The 16,974-nt window shown below is 35.8% G+C and overlaps 1 protein-coding gene across 1 annotated transcript in view; it reads right to left on the bottom strand.

Moving 5' to 3' along the window:
• LOC119071713 (pleckstrin homology domain-containing family G member 5) overlaps positions 1–13,568 on the bottom strand; it is a 148,995-nt gene extending 135,427 nt beyond the window's left edge. Inside the window, exon 1 of the mRNA XM_037176709.1 lies at positions 11,954–13,568. Coding sequence (XP_037032604.1) covers positions 11,954–13,315 — 1,362 coding nt within the window. The 5' untranslated portion in view covers positions 13,316–13,568. The remainder of the gene's footprint in view (positions 1–11,953) is intronic.
• Positions 13,569–16,974: the final 3,406 nt, after the last annotated feature.

Raw genomic sequence — 16,974 nt, forward strand, 5'->3', positions numbered from 1 at the left:
GGAGCATTCGACGGTATAAAATTAACGCGAATATCTTGCTGCCTTCGTTGCATTAGCTCAATTTTTCTATCCTCCGCCTATTTACAGGTTATTGAAATCCCTTGAAAGAGGTCAGAGTAATCGTCTGATTCCTACCATTGTTTTAGATACAATGATTTCGAAAGTGTGAATCAGCAGCTGAGATTGCATTGGTGTTATTTAAAAGCTAATATCAATAAGATTAAGATAAGCAGAAATCAGGAAAAATCGTTTTTTGGTGTTTTTGATAAGTTTAACATGCACAGGAACCGTAAAGTTTTCCAAAATTATCGAATTTTTACCCCTCCTTTGAACTGCTCATATCTCATCGTAGGTCAATTATACTTTTCATATAAGACCTTGTAATGTCTCGTGTAGCTGGAGAAATTAACACAAGAAAAGTACAGATTTTCGGTTTTCGATCATCTCTCGCTGGCCACATCGATGTTTAAAAAAAAATTGTTGGCTTCTAAGACCAATAGCTTCGTAGGCACATATAAAAAAATCCACTGGATAATGCGTCCGATTTAGGCAGGCTTTTCAAAAGAATCCCTCAAAAATTAGTCGTAGGATCATCTAGCCTAATTTTTCAATTCTCAGTTGCTTAAAAAAAAGATTCATGGAAATTTGTTTCGAAATCAGCCTTGAGAATTGAACCGACTGCATCAGATAGTACATCTGCTACCTTCAGCTACGACGAAAAAATGCGGCAAAATCTGACTGTTTTTCTCTTATGTACATACTAAAACTTATGAAATAAAAGATTAAGTGCAAGCAAAGATGTAATGGATTACTGATGATACTTTGTCCGTTTGTAAAGGATAAACATTTGAATGAACTTAAGGCACGTTTGTAAGCTATAAATCGGCAATTTTTGAGTCCCACTCCCCTTTGTACGTTTTTCAAAAAATCCTACTAAAAGTGCGCACGAATTTTTGATTTAAAAAAATTCAAAAAGCGCCTGAAAGGCGCCTAATTTATGATAATTTATGAATACGTACTATGGGTGTAGAGTAGATGTAGAGTAGATATGCGAAAGTGGATTTCTAGCACAAACTAAGCTCACTGTTCAATCGATTTGAAATTTCACAAGAAAAATAAGCGACTAGATTGTGGGAATTATTCTCGACACCATTCCCAGGTCAAACAGTGACAGCACTGTGAAACATTGCTCAAATCCACGCTTTCTTGAATTAGAATATTGGTGTGTTTGACTGTGATCTGAGTACTTTCGGTTTGCCAGCTCATACACCGCTTAAATAACCAAGCGATTGACCAGAGATAAGAGATCTTGAAGAAATCGAATCGTGTGTTTCTTTGCTCGTCTCGGTTTTATCCAGTGCCGCTTTTAGCTTTTGGGCGCCATCGGGCAATTGGAAAAATAGGCGTCAATTTAGTAAAGCTAAATTTTTTTCAAGGACCTCGGGCGCCATGTTCTTCTGCTCCACTTCGGGCGCCAAGGGCATTTGCCCATTTGGCCCATATGGAAAAGGCGGCACTGGTTTTATCGCATCAATGGAATAGAGTAAGGAATTTGTTCTCTCATTATCCGTTCGTCAAGCGAGTCGCCACCGGTCAGCGGTGGGTTTTGATTTTTATAAGTTGGCACTCATGCATTGGTATTGTTGGTATATTTACTTGAGTGTATCGGCATTGGTACATTATACCACTTGAAAACCTGTGCTTCCATCTACTTATTGAACACAATACTAAACGAGGTAACCCTAATCTATACAATTTGAACAGTCTTTTTTCACTAAAATATTACAGTGAGAGGCAGTGAAATTTCACCATGAACTTTCTTCAGCTGTTTGTCAGCTGATCCACACAAACAATCGAAACTGTTTATACGTCTTCAGGGGTCGTACTACTCCTTATTTTCCTGATTTTCCTTATTTTTGAAAAAACCACCTTATTCCTCCTTATTTTTGAAAAAGTTCCTTTTTTTTCCTTATCTTTCAATAATTTTGACGAGAAAACTACATTTTTGGATAACAGATAATAAAAAAAAATCGCTGCGCGGCAGAATACTGAGCAATAGGGTCATCGTAAATCTTCACCCGATCTCCTACTGCTATTAAACAAACCATAGAAATGTAGTTCCTTGTTGTCGATTTTACTGAAGAAAAATATCCACGTGGATTACAGTAATTTTGCTACCTTCCCACTCAATGGATTGAAGAATTGAAGGTAACGGACGAATGTTTGGAAAGAATTGCCTCTGTCTCACGCTAAAAAGCGCGGTCATACTAAGTCAGTTAAAACATCGACTTTACAAAAAGTCAGTCTAAGAAACAATCTAACGACAATAGTGCACAGTGGGGGAGGGGGTCCCAAAGTTTCAAAATTTTGGTGGACGCCACTTGTGTGCGACCTGTTGGAGGCTTGAAAAGGTCAATGGAATCTACCTGTTCCAAGTCATCTATAGGAAGAATCATTATTTTATTATTTCACTGATGTACTAAGAGGGAAACTTTCCCAACAAACTATTTGGTGGTAGATCACACAAAAAAACAAGACCTACATAAACTTAAATTCATTTGATCAAATTATTGTGTTGTTTACAAATTTGATATAATTCTGACCTCAAATCTCTACTTCACCTAAAAGAAAATTAAGGAATGTAGCATATTGAGAAATGTACAGTTTTGTCCTGAGGTTCAAAACACGACCTACAACCAATGGAATGTTGTAAAGAGCCATAGTCTTATTTTGTGGGTTGTGTGGATTATTTGTATTAATATTTACACGTAAATATTCACAGTCCACAAAATAAACAATTGACATGGTATAAGAAAGTAGCGGTAAGCTAAGGTTAATAATTTCAAATTAACTTTTACTATTAAACCATGGTAATTCGTTCAGGCCGCGTTCAGGAACGAAAAATTCTTCACTGAGTGAACATTCGTTTCGTTGAGTTAACGCTGTCAAGTTTAACTTTGAGGTTAGATTTCTCACGATGTACTTTGGTCGTGAAAGTTTACCCAGATGTCATGAACGTTTCGTTTCTGAACGTGGCCCATTGCGTTTAAGTGGATTAAATTAGTGTAAAATCGTTGAATATGGGTATGGGAATTTTTGAAAAACTTCGTAATTTTTGATTATGAGCCTAAAAAAGCGTGCAAGGGGTTGTGCGTATAAAAAATCATCAAGATTTTTACCCAAAAATTTACTTCCAAGCTCCTTATTTTCTCCTTAATTTCAACCGAAAAATTCCTTATTTTCTCCTTATTTTTTTAAAAAACCTCCTTATTTCCTTAATAAGGCACGCCAGTTTTGAGTGCGAGGTCTGCGTCTTTATACGGTTTTATCATTACCACGAGCGTATGTTTAGCAACTTCAGCCGTCTAAGCAATTACAAACAGTTTTCATTGATGTGTGGATCAGCTGAAGCAAATTCATGCTGAAATTTCACTGCCTCTAACTGTAAAAATTTTTTTAAAAAATTATAGAAAGCATACGAACGCTTTTTTTATCCTTGAACGCGCGCTTTTGCGAGATTTCCTAAAACGTCTTTTGCGTGCGCACTATTTAGATCCCTAAGTTCATATCGATCGACGAGTGTTTTATTTTAACAAAACTAAGGCAACCGTTTGAATGTGCAATCTTGTGAGTTCCGAAAACACATTTGTCCCATTTACCGTTTTATTCTTAGACATCAGTTTTCTTTAAGTGGTAGCTGAAGGACGTTTTCCATGAACCCTGAAATAAAACACAAATTTTACGCCGCTAGAAGGTTAACATTCCCTCCAGATCTAATTAATAGTTTGACCTAGTGATAAAATATTGACATTTTGTCGTGGAAATGAAAAGAAAAACAGTCCTTCTGCTCTGCATCGACAACAATAAAAGATGGAACTCGATTACATCATAAATGTGAAAATTGAAGGGACCTCGAGTGATGTAATCCTTGTCTATTTCCACTTTCTTAATTTGATTTAAACCACAAGGCAAAAACCGAAAGCTAACTAAACGAAACGCCATAACGACGATATATTGATTCCGACTAAATGTACGCGTTAAGTGTGAACCGGTGAATATGGGGATGAACAGCAGAGTTTGTTATTGGAACACATTGGAGCAGAAAATATCTTTACTTATCTGACATTCACCATAGTAAATCAACGTTTAAATAAAATAAATAATAAAAATCCGTAATAAATTCATGTCGACAGAAGGAGAATTTATTTTGGTAAAGTGGAAAATTATTTATGTTTGTGGACATGGTCGGTCAGGATACACTCGGCGAAAGTATTTTTTTTCGTTCGATGGACAGATGGACTCGCTTCGAGTTAAGTGAAAATTATTGGATGCTTTCAGATTTATTTTGACAGAACTTTTTAGCCCCGTACGAAGTACGAAGGGGCTTATAGGATTACAATGCCGTGTGTAATTGATGGAATTCGAAGCAGACGGTAAGGGCAAAGTGTTTGCCTATGCTCATAGATGACGAATCCGCAATAAAAATTTTGTCCGTCTGTCCGTCCGTCTGTCACGTCGATATCTTGTGTAAATCAAATCCGATTTCAAAAAAAAAAAACAATTGTTTTGAAAGATAGTCAAAATAGTGAGGCTAAGTTCGAAGATGGGCGATTTTGGGTCGACCCCTCCCGAGCTGGGGCCCCATAAGTGATTTAACGTTTTCCGAAGATATCTCTGGCCATTTAAAGGCTACACTTGTAAATGATACGTCACATGAAAGGTATTTACAATACCGATCGACGAAAAAAAGTTTATGGAAATTGGATGACCGACTCGTGAGTTATACCCCTTGGTGTGAACTAGGTACAGGGTGGCAAGCCGTTTTTGCTTGTAGGTTGGCCAAATTTGAACGTGTTTTGATGGATTTTGGTTTATTAGATAGGTATTGACCGTACCAATTAGGGAAAAAAAAGTTTATGAAATTCGGTTTACCGAGTGTGTGCTAGGTCTCTTGGAGTGAGCCTATATGTGGCTACTCGGCAAAATTTGACCGAATTTCATGAATTTTTTTTTGTTTGAAAGGTACTAACGAATGTAAAGCAACCGTACTACTTTCCACCTCCTAAAAAAATGGCCGTCGTCCGCCATTTTGGATTTTTATAAAAACAATATAAATCGATGAAAATGATAATTACAAAGTCACTGATCAGTGGGAAGTGTAGTTTGTGTTACATTTGAAAGGAACGTCGTACGGGGCTTCTTAATTGCGCTATGTGCAATTTTTAAGACGTACACATTTCGTAAGACTGTTACTTTACCGACGTTTACGGCCGCAGTAGGCTTACGGTAGGGTGACGTGCGCAATAGATGTACGGGTTTGTACGGGGCTCAGTCGCAGCAAACGCTCCGACTGTTCTGACGGCTCGTTTTCTGTATATTTTATGAAAGAGGAAAGATTCCGGTAAAGTAATTCATAAAATGCGTTGCCTGATGTTTACGTAGTAGCGGTGGTAATCTGTTAGAGAGATATTGAATAGTCCTTAACTTCAATTTTAAATCAAAATGAACTCTCAATAAAACTCGCTACCATAGGTCAACCAACCGAAATATGAAAGGTGTGCCACAAAAATTGTTTACACCAAAACTTAATATAGCAAACGGTCCCCTGACAATGGTTTTGTGATTAGGAAAAACGCTAAACAATCAAACTATCACGAAAGCGACTCCATACAACGGGTGTGTGGTGTATAAATAAGTCGAAAATTCAAAGCGATGTTCCATGTTCCACAAAATACAGTTAGAAATTAAGGACGAAAACTATCGACGAAGAAGAATATAAACACAAACGCTTTCAATGTGACAGTGATAGATGCGATTAATGAATATCATCCATCAGGTTGATGAAGTGTCGAAAGATATTTATTTTACTCATTTCTTTTAAACTAAATTCCACACTTATGTGGTTGGTATATATACAAGTGTACAGGCCTAGGCCGCATTCTAATCGGTACTTATCTACCTTAACATTTCCGAGTGAAACTAAAACTTTGATGTGATTACCTCACGCCATATTAATGTGTGTAGAAAATGATCACGTGACGGTGATTATAACCTAATTAAATCCACAAAATTCGGTTTCTTACAAAATTTTTTTGTTGCCCCTATTGCTTCTTCTTTGCAATTAAGTGTGGAACACAGCAAAATACGAATAATCGATAAAAACAAACAAACAAGCAACGTTATTATGTAAACCAATGTAAATTATCCAAAGCTTCTTCTCTCAACCATGGGGAAGAGCGTTGGAATATATATGTTATGGAACTATTTTCCAATATACTGCGGTGGTGTGTGGTTTGAGGTTTGAGAGAATCTTTCAAGTTCATCAAGCCATACCTACTCTGATTCCACATCAACTTAATTAGATATAATGTGAACCTTGATTGCTTAATCGATAATAATAACCTAATATCGTATTGGAATTTAATTTTACGGTTTTACAGATAAATAAACAAGCTTCGTGATAAACGATAATTATTGAACAAAACTTGCGTTATTACACAATTTTTTTGGTTTTGGTTTTTCATTGGAAATAGAAGCAGCAGTGGAATTAAAAATTTCATGGGAATTTGAGTCCATTTTGACTCGGTTAATTCGGACAAATTGCAAATCGTAGTACACTACAGTACATATTAGGTGGGAGCGATTTTTTGATTTTATAAATTTTAAGTTGGAAAAACACCAAATTTTTCGACGTCGGCAAACTTTGACGACCAACAAAGAATATTTTTTCAATCTCCCTTTCATCCAAGGTGTATTGTCTCCAGTTAAAGTGGATCCGAATTCGTAGAATTAAAATGACTAAAAGGGGGCTAAAACATGGAATGACAAAAAAAAATCGCAACAAGTGACGAAAAGTAGGCCTACGGCCTCGAGTGTCAATATACACATCTAATGCCTAAAAAAGCAGTTACCACTCGGTTGTATAATAGTAATTTATGCAACTAGTTGCGAAAAGTTGTTGCTTTTGTCACTAGACGTGATGTTATCAAACGAGCGAAGCAAGTTTGTTAATCACATCGTGTGACAAAAACTACCACTTTCGCAACGTGTTGCATACAACTTACAACGTTTTCTGCAACCAGCTGCGAAAAATGAACTTTTGAAATGCAAAACATAACTCTACCTTTAACATACATTCTACTGTATGAACGAAATATTGTATGAACGATAGAAGACTGCATTTATGGACGCTTCAAAAATTGGTTCACTGCGATTATACGTATATCTCAATAGCCGAATGGTTAGAGGTGTTGGGTTTTGGTGTCGGTAGTTCGAAATTGTTGAAGGTCGATCAAAGTAACATGATCAAACGAATAAGAATGAGTAGATACTAGTATCATAGCGTACAATGTTACTTCAGTAATAAAAATGTCGTTTAGTGAATCGGTCGTATTATGTCCACTCTAACAGAAATTTGGTCAGGGCAGAATTTTTATATACGTTTTATGGTTCAGATATGCAGAGGGAGTGGTGAAAAGTAAATCCATTTCACCACTAGTGACGAAAAGCATGTATGAATAGCCATTTCACCACTAGTAGTGAAAAGTAAAACATAGAAAACCAGAGAAAAAAGACCATTCGATCGCCAGTTCAGTTTTCGCAGCGCAGTTGCAGAAATAACTATTAAAGTGTGTAAAACAACACTGGAAAGTTTTATTTCACTGATTTTAGTGGAACAATATTCAAAAAAAAAGATTTTACTTTACTAGTGAGGTAATGTGGCCTTTCCCTCCCTAGTGAAGACCCTTTCCCTCGCTCGTAAAGTAAAACGCCATACTTTACACGTGAAATAATTTGATATCTCGTATCACGATGAGTAAAAGTACCTCGGGCTGAAGCCCTACAAGATACGAGATATCAAATTACTTCACTGGTATAGTAATGCAATATTCGTGTTTCGTAATCTTTGGGTAGTTTTTTCCATGGCTGTTCAATTTGCGAACGTTTTAAAATTAAAAAATCACTTCCCCTACCACTCATCAATTGGGTGAATGATGAGAATGTAATTTTCTTCAAAAATTCACAGTTCCCAAATTTTGTTGGAATTAGCTCCAACACGTGATAAGTTTGACGGTTCGATGAATGTAAAGAATGTGAAGTACAAAGGAATCATTTGTCTCGTTTAGCCATAGTCTCGATTAGTCATAACTCTAGACGAATTTTCACTCCAGAGGAAATCGTTATTTTTGGAATGGTTGCTATGGAAATTTATTCTATAGGAACTATATTGTTAAGTAAAGCATCCCCACAGTTTCCATGTAGCAGATTTAATAACCAAATGAAACAAGAAACATAATTTCCATCATAATCAAGTTTTTGTCTTTTTAATTTCCATAACTTGTCCCATTGATACGTGTAATGTTACCATTAATAAACCTTTTGCGGGCGGATGTTTGTTTGTTTTCGATAACAAAAATAAGCGACAAGAGTTGACTTATCTGCTCGTATATATAGCAAACTACAGCTACCAACTACAAGTAAAAGATGTCACGTCAATTTCTTGAAATCTGTTTGGTCAAAAGAAGTAATAGAACTTCTGATATGCTAATGTGGAACAAAGTTTTCTCCATAGTTTACAGAACATTCCCTCCATTTGGATAAAACAATAGTACATTAAGATCTCTATTTGGACCAAAACCAATAATCACACAAGGGCATAAAAAACTATTTTTGGCTGTAAATTAACCTTTCAGAACCTGAAAAGTTGACAAGAATTCTAGAAAGCTCGTTCAAAGCAAGAAAATGTTGACACAAATGATGAATTTATGATGTCATGGGCGAGAAACGAACTTCTTAATTCAAATAATCAGTGCAATTCAAAGACGAAATGCGGCGGCAATTTTAGAAACCGTCTCGGCATGCATCAATTTCAAGGTAATTTATTACTCATGTACAGAACGAGCAATTTTACGGCTATTTGCAGTATAAAAGAAAAGATTACCTAAAACGAAGTAATAGTACATTACTTACTAATGGGGCAAATGATGAAAATGGTAGTTATTGTGTGCTTAAATTCCAAACAAGAGGTACCATTTCCATCATTTGCCCCATTACCAAGTAAGATATTTTATTCTACACGGTTTTGAATAAAAGTTTTGATATGAAACACTAAGCGGTCCTTGAAACAAAGATGTTGTGGGGATAAGCTCTCTGTTTAGAACAAGATACGACCCATTAAAGACTTGTAGAAAAAGTAAAGCATTAATTTCACGTTGTATTTCCGCATGTACCTAGAGGTTGAATTTTCGTGGTCCACTACATTTCCTACTTCTACGATTAAAAAGTATAATGTAACGTTAAACTCCGTTGGCTGTAGCACAATGATAAATTTAGCCGAACGAATTTCCGAGAATAAACTTTGTTAGTTGAGGACCTCAATAAACTTTATTTGTCATGTTTTCTCTTTGATTTATCTAAATTTAGGATCCACAAATGAATTACGCAAATTTGAAGAAACCGCTTTAAAGATTTCTTCTATAGTTCTCATATTTGCTGGAAATTTTCCATTGTGTGTGTACGTTATGTACAACATTGAAAATCACATTTGAGGAGAGATATGCACGAACCGAAATTTTTTTATTTGGGAAATGTCGTTTTGTGACGGTTAGTGCATAACTCTCCTCATTTGATAAAACCGAATTGATTGATTGTTTCGTTTGCTGTTTTCTTAGTTTGAAAACAGTGCTTAAACTTAATGTATGCGTCCGTCGCGGTGCTTTAAATTAAACTTTTCGAATTTGGTTAACATACAACATTTGGTTAAGAGGCTCCGAGCGTTCAGCTCAGACACAAACCAAAAATTGAAGAAAAAATAGCAATATTTAGGAACATAAATCTGTAAGACTAAAATAGGAAAACACATTCTGATGAGGGGAAATACTTAATTTGGCCTTACTTTACCGAAATGTGGTCTCACATTATCACTTTTTAGAGTTCTATTCAATTGATTTTGCTGTTTAAATCACCTCTGCAAGAGTATAGAGTTTAAACTTTAGGTACACACTTCTATGCATTTAATTAAAAAAATCACAAACTACTAACTCTAATACGTTGTTGCACACATTTTTCACTGAAATTTGGTTCGACATTCTTAAAATTTGAGCATTTACCGTCACTATTAAATTTAAAAACTGTTTATTGTGTTAAAATCAGCCATTTTTCAATTTCGACACCGCGTCCTTGTTCACTTCGAAAAATTTCGTGAATGCTTGATGACTAGGCCTGTTCATTTTTGAGAAATAGTCTCAAATTCATCTGGCATGGTGTCTATCTGGTCCGGAAAAGGCTAAAATATTGGACCCGTATTTTTTTTTAGAATTTTAAAAAATAGTTTAGATCTGGGGAGCGAAGCATTTGTTCAAATGTACGAAAGCGTTGGTTAGAAGAGAGGAAAATGATGGTGCATATCTTTTTTACTCTTCTAACCAACGCATTCGTACATATGAACAAATGCTTCGCTCCCCAGATCTAAACTATTTTTTAAAATTCTGAAAAAAAATACGGGTCCAATATTTTAGCCTTTTCCGGACCAGATAGACACCATGCCAGATGAATTTGAGACTATTTCTCAAAAATGAACAGGCCTATTGATGACATATTAAAACTTCGAAACGTGAAAACTAACCGTACTTTTAAAAAGAAAAACGGAAAAATAAAAATTTGAAAATGACAACAAAGAAATACATAAAATCTGATGATTCAAACGTACGACGGATGAATGTGCGGTGATATTAATTTATGTTTCCGAGTTTTCGCTTAAACAACCGTAAAAATTGATAAAATTTCCAGAAATCCTAATAAAGACAATAAAGACATATGAGCACGACACAGAAAATTCCTCGTTTAAAATTTCCGGTCGGCATATAGTTGATCTGAACCATATATAGAGCATAGTTACTCTTCCCTTTCCCATGGATCGCGTGAAGCGAGAGTGGAGATAAAATGCTGTTTCGACCTCCGGATACAGTCGCGGTCAGAGGTTAGTGTGGTCTAACCATCTTCAGTCCATAATTATCCAAAATTGCTAAATTGTTCTTTAGCCTGGATATATTAATCAATCCATGAAGGCCATGTTACCAATTTTATTTTAGTCAGTTTGCCCGTATATAAAGTGAGGCTCGAAATACCAATTCATTTTCGTAATAATCTAACTAGCATTGTTATATAGATTGAACGCATTGTAATTAATCTAATAGTTTTTTAAATTCCTTTCAATGGCTTATTATTCGAAACTATCCGCGCAAAGTTTTAAACTTCGAAATACATAGATGGAACTGGGAGCCACAAAACAAATGTTCGAATTTTTGTTGTCATTAAGGATAACCCATAATATTGAATAATCACAAGCGTTTCATTCGAATGAAACGAGATGGCGACATAGTATTTGGTTTGTATCAAAACTGAAGACTCGGAACCTCTTAACATTTGGAATAAAATACAATGTGCGTAGATATCGGTCATTTCGTTAAGTTTGGAGCTGTGTTCTATGTGAAACAATGTCAAAATTCATACAATTTTGACCCCATCACGCATGTTGACATTTAAATCCATTTAGAAAATCTGTTATCGACACCGATGACAATAGTACTCGATGAACTCTTGATTAATGTCATCCTTATAGTAAAATGTATGTCGAAACAGATGAAGTAAAAGATTTTGTATCGAATATCCGATACACTAAACAAAAGTAGTAATAGATTTAATAGATTATTTATTGCGATGCCGTTTGTTGTTTACGAAAGGTTTAAAAGAATTGCATTAGAACAAAAATTGAATGTCTTCGACAAAGGCGAATTTGTATGCAACAATTTTGTGGATACTCAACACGAATATATAGAACACAGCTCCACTCTCTCAATAACTCATGTAAATCGGCAGTTATATTTCAGTCAAGTCTTACGAAAAATGACTTCATTCCACTAATGCATTCGTAACGAAAATTCAAAGTACTCACCGTATCCTCCGAATAAGTCATCTTCTTTTGTGGCAAATACAGGGAATGGTGCCGGTCATACGATCTTTCGCTTTTGTCACTGGCTCTAACACTTTCAACAAAATCGACACTTTTCACTCTTTTCGGAACTATTGACACATTACCGTCATTCACACCATCAACAGTATCAGGCGCATCAGCCGCATTTCCACTTAAATAATTATCCAACATCAACACTTCCTCTGCTGTTCTTTCGAAATTATTGCTCAGCCGAAAAGAGTCCCGATTGACTTTGTTTAGGAATTTCAGTTTCGCTTCGTCCAAACTGTTCCGATAAACGTTTCGCGATTGGTCAAAATTGGAATCGATATTCGAGTCAAGGTACGCACTCTTCCGTACTTGGTCTACCCGATTGTTCTTTCGACGTCTCACCACTGGATTAGCTGTTGCAGCAGCTACATCAAGAATTGCCGTTTCATTCTCCGTTGTGATTTTCGGTGCAGTTTCCGATTGTTGACGATAATATTTCTTCAACATCCGTTCGTCCATGCTCATGCGATTGTTTGCGGCTCGCTGCAAGTAATTGCCTTCGACGGGCTTGACAAGATTCTTTTCGTACGTGTTGAATTTGTCGTAGTTGATGAAACTTAGGTCTTCATAACTGACCATGACATCGATTTGCTGTAGATTTGCCAATGAAGCACTCCATTTCGGGTTCAGCGGTTTCTTCTTGTCGCTGGATGAACTGAATGTTCGTTTCAGTTGAGACAGAAACGAATTGCTTCGTTCTCGCGTAGGAGATGCATTTTCATCGTTGTACGGCAATGGTTCGTTCGTAGCCTCAGCAGTTTCCTCCTTGTGTTCATCTACCTTCTCGGGATGTTCTTCGTGCAATTTCTCCAATTTTGTCTCTCGAACAATACGACGATAGCTCTTCCGCAGTGGTATGGTTGCCAAGCTAAGACTGCGCGAAAACTTAAAAACCGGTTCTTCGTTCTCATTCTCTGGAATTTTCGTCAAATTTTCCTTACTCCCGGTCAATGTGTTGTAGATCTTCGACAGTTTACGGGTTAAGAAGAAACTATGTGACCGTTCCATCTTTTTAATGGGTGGTTCTGGTTGCGGCAGTTGCTTGTGGATGGAAACATTTTCATCGGAATGATGTTCGGCCACCACCGGCTGAATTTGACCTTTAACATTGGTTTCTTTTGTCACTTTGTCCTTCTTAACATTCCTATTGGGAGGTTTCTTAGCACCATTGCCTTTGTTAGCAACCACTTGCTTTTCGCTTTTGTTTTGATTTTCCACAAGAACTTTGTCTTTAACATTTCTGTTTTGCGGTTTTCGTTTATTTGACTTTGCTGTTGCACTGCCTCTTAACATTTTTGTTGGATTATTACACTTTAAACTCCCCTTTCAATAAACTTACAAGCAAAAATCACTGTCAACTTTGATGTTACAACAGTCACAATAACAAAAAAAAATCGTTCGATTTTGGCGTTTCGTTGAAACTTAGAATAAAATTTGCGTCGAAAACGGAATGGAAATCGGATAAAAACTTTTCACAAATCAAAAATCACTCAGAAACAATGAACGTTGAATTTATTTACATTTGTTTCATGGAAAAACCATTTTTTCTTTTTGTTTTTCTTCAACAAACTTTTTTTTTTTTGACTTAGACGCAACTGTGTATGTGAATCGTAAATGATAATAATTTTTCAATGTTATCAGCAAATAAATTTGATAATATAAGCGTTCTCATATGCAGTGTGTAACTATACAGGTTTTGTGAAAGAAATAAGAGTATGAAACGGGCAAACTGAAGAGTCGGTTGTACACAATACACAATCACACTTTTATATTTATGACTAAAAATTTACGTACACTGCAAAAATTTTCGACGAAAAACAGTAATATTGACGAGAGATGTCTTATGTTTACTGCCTGTCTGGAATGGACACATCACAAAGGTAAGAAATGACTGTTATCTGTTATCGACAACGACAGCAAAAATAAACCTAAAGCTCTGACTAATGAGGTCTTATATAGCAAAAATCATGATGAAGTAAAAAAATGAAGGAAAAGAGTTCTGAAGTCAATCTCTGAAAATATTCGATCAAATGAAGTAATAGTTTGAATAGTCAAACTTTTAATATGATTGCCGTCTGTGAAAGGTTAACGAAATACAAACGAAATAACTCACAATACACAGTATTCCGACTTCAAGACATTTGTCATCAGACTTAATTGCTATAATTGTATATTATCCCGAGTGAAAAAGAAATATTCAATTTGTTGAAACGGGTAACCTCTATCCTGAGATAAGAAGACAATGGATTTTGAGTAGTGAGTTCGCTGATAGGTCTGTTCCAAGGCCATTCAAATTTTCAAATTACTGTCACATTTCATCCATAGAGACATAAACTCATCAATATTTATATGAAAACCGATTTCTATAGATCATCTTTAAGTCCGTTTGAAATGCAATCCATCTTAAAAAAATCTCAATACAAATGAATGAATGGACGAAACATTTAACTAAATTTAAGTGAGGTTATGTCTGAAAGCACAGTATCTTGAAGTTGATCTATGGATGAAAACGTGTTCATTCGGCCAATCAAGGTTCGTGTTTACAGTTACTTGGAAAAAACCTATACATGCATCTTCAAGGACGTTTGAAATGTCATCCACGTTTTAAAAAAATCATATGAAGCCTAAGTGAGGTGACGTCGGAAAGAACGCTTTGTTTCAGGGTTTGTATCTGCACAAAGAAAATTGTTGCTATGGCTGTTGTGATGAACATTTTTAACGCTTAACGCTTAAATAAGTCGGAATTTTTAAATCCTGGCGGCCAAAAGTTAGTATTTTTTTCTATTAGAGGGTCAATAACAGATTACAGATTACAGATTCCACTGCTGTACAATCATTCATTACCTTATAAAAAGAGGGCAACCATAGCTTACACGAAACAGGTTTTGAATGTCCTGTTATTAAACTTACTTTTCTCCACCTTTTTCAATTGACACTAAATCAGCTCGTTCTTGATCTCTATTACTATCCTCACGGCGAAATAAGTTAGTTGAACAAATTCATTTATGGCCGTTAGACCTGCAATGATTTCCATATTCACGTGGTGTTGCTTGAAACACATTTTTTTAAGTAATCAAATCATTGGCCATGCATGAGTGGTGCTCTTAGTAGAGTACTCAAACGGGACAGTGTATTGAACAAATTTTAGCTCTGTAAAACATTTTTCAGAAAAATGGTACTCTATTTGACAGATGTCACTCAAAACACGTTTGCTTGAAGTGCATTGTTCCACCTCATAATTTGCTTCATAGGTTCCGTCATTTGTAGAACTGACAAGTGTATGTACCCGTCCGTAGTCACAATTTCGTGTGATTTTCAATTTCAATAAGTCTCTCGAATTTGGTATCAATTATAAATAGAGCCTCCGCGCACGAAGCTGTTTGTTTAAACTACAGAAAAGAGTCGAAGTTTCATTGTTTCGCTGTCACTCTCAACGGAGAACTAAACGGCATAAGTTCGCGGAGGTTTTTATGACAAATTACAAGACGAAAAGTGACATAAGTCTTTCACTGTTCAACTAAAAATGTTCGTAACGGCAAGGTTATCTGTTAAATTTCTATTAAAGTAAAAGATTTCGCAAACTTTTAAATATGCAAAATTACGCACGGTGATTAGTGGGCGGTGCGGTAGACGAAAGCGTTTCACCAAAGCACCTAGCAGGGTAATAGAGGTTTTTACACGTCAAATAGAGTAGTTTTTTGATACCAATAATACCATTAGCAGCCCTAATGGTAATTTTGCAATGACATTATGAAAAAAAAGGTATGGAAATTTTCGCATACTTCGATTAAAGTACTACTTTATTTTTTTCTACTACCCTGCTAGGTGCTTTGGTTTCACACATTTGCAAACACTTGTTCGACTTGTTCATACATTTTTGCTTGGGGAAGGGGTCTGAAGATGAAAAGATGGAAGAGATTTACTCATTTCGGTGATATGCCTGATGTGAAAGTAAATATTGCAGAGAATTTTGATCTTCAACTACAACCGTAGAAGTACCTAGATTTTGAATAAAACAAATTAATCTGATCAAATTTGAGGATAGCTGATTTTTAAGAAATATTATCACGAGATGGTTCTACAAATTAAATTTTCTGACAATTTTTAATTAATATGAGCTCGATTACATGACTATATATACGCTCATATGTATATCAAACCATTGTTATAATTAATACCTGTCCTACTCATACGTTGTATTCAGCACTAACATGAACCTAACATTACTACATTGAAGATGCTGTACATTTAAGCAAGCTTAAAGATCTTTAATCGCGATAATTGCGATATGTGTGAGCTTAGTTTGTCTTAATCATGTCCGGAGCGACAGCGGAGGACTTGACGCAGTCTAACCCCCAAAAGAAGAACGAAGAAACATTTTTGAGACGCGTCAACTATGTATAGCCGAAACATTTAGTTACTACCCTTTGAGCTATATCATTACAAAACCTATTCGATCATATTCTCGCATATTCTCAAATACGAGCGAAACGAGCTATCACTCGACTATGTAGGTTTAAAGTTACCGGAGATACATCGTTCTGAAATTGGAAAGTATGAAAAGTAATACTAAATACACCAAATTGACTTTTCCCAAACAAACAAAATCTTTCAACTTACTATGTATGTTTCTATCTATCAGGAGCCTCAGGGTGGGCATAAAAATGAAAATGTGATACGCCATTACCCCAGGAAAAATCAGAATTTTGTTTTATTGGCCTCGAAGTGGCTTCTGAGTGTGGTTTTTGAGGGTCAGGACGGGAACGCTTTTTCGGCTGTAGCTCAGCTGTATTGAAACCTTCAGAGGTGCGTCGCATTTTACAGATAAATTTTCTTGCAGGTCTGTTGCTGAACATCTGCCACTTTGCGACGTAGTTTTTTTTGTAAAATTTTCGTTGTTTTCAGTCAAATTTGTTTTGGTAAAAATTATTTGGCAGATGATGAGGAAAACT

Source organism: Bradysia coprophila, assembly GCF_014529535.1.
Source record: "Bradysia coprophila strain Holo2 chromosome IV unlocalized genomic scaffold, BU_Bcop_v1 contig_5, whole genome shotgun sequence".
NCBI lineage: Eukaryota > Metazoa > Arthropoda > Insecta > Diptera > Sciaridae > Bradysia > Bradysia coprophila.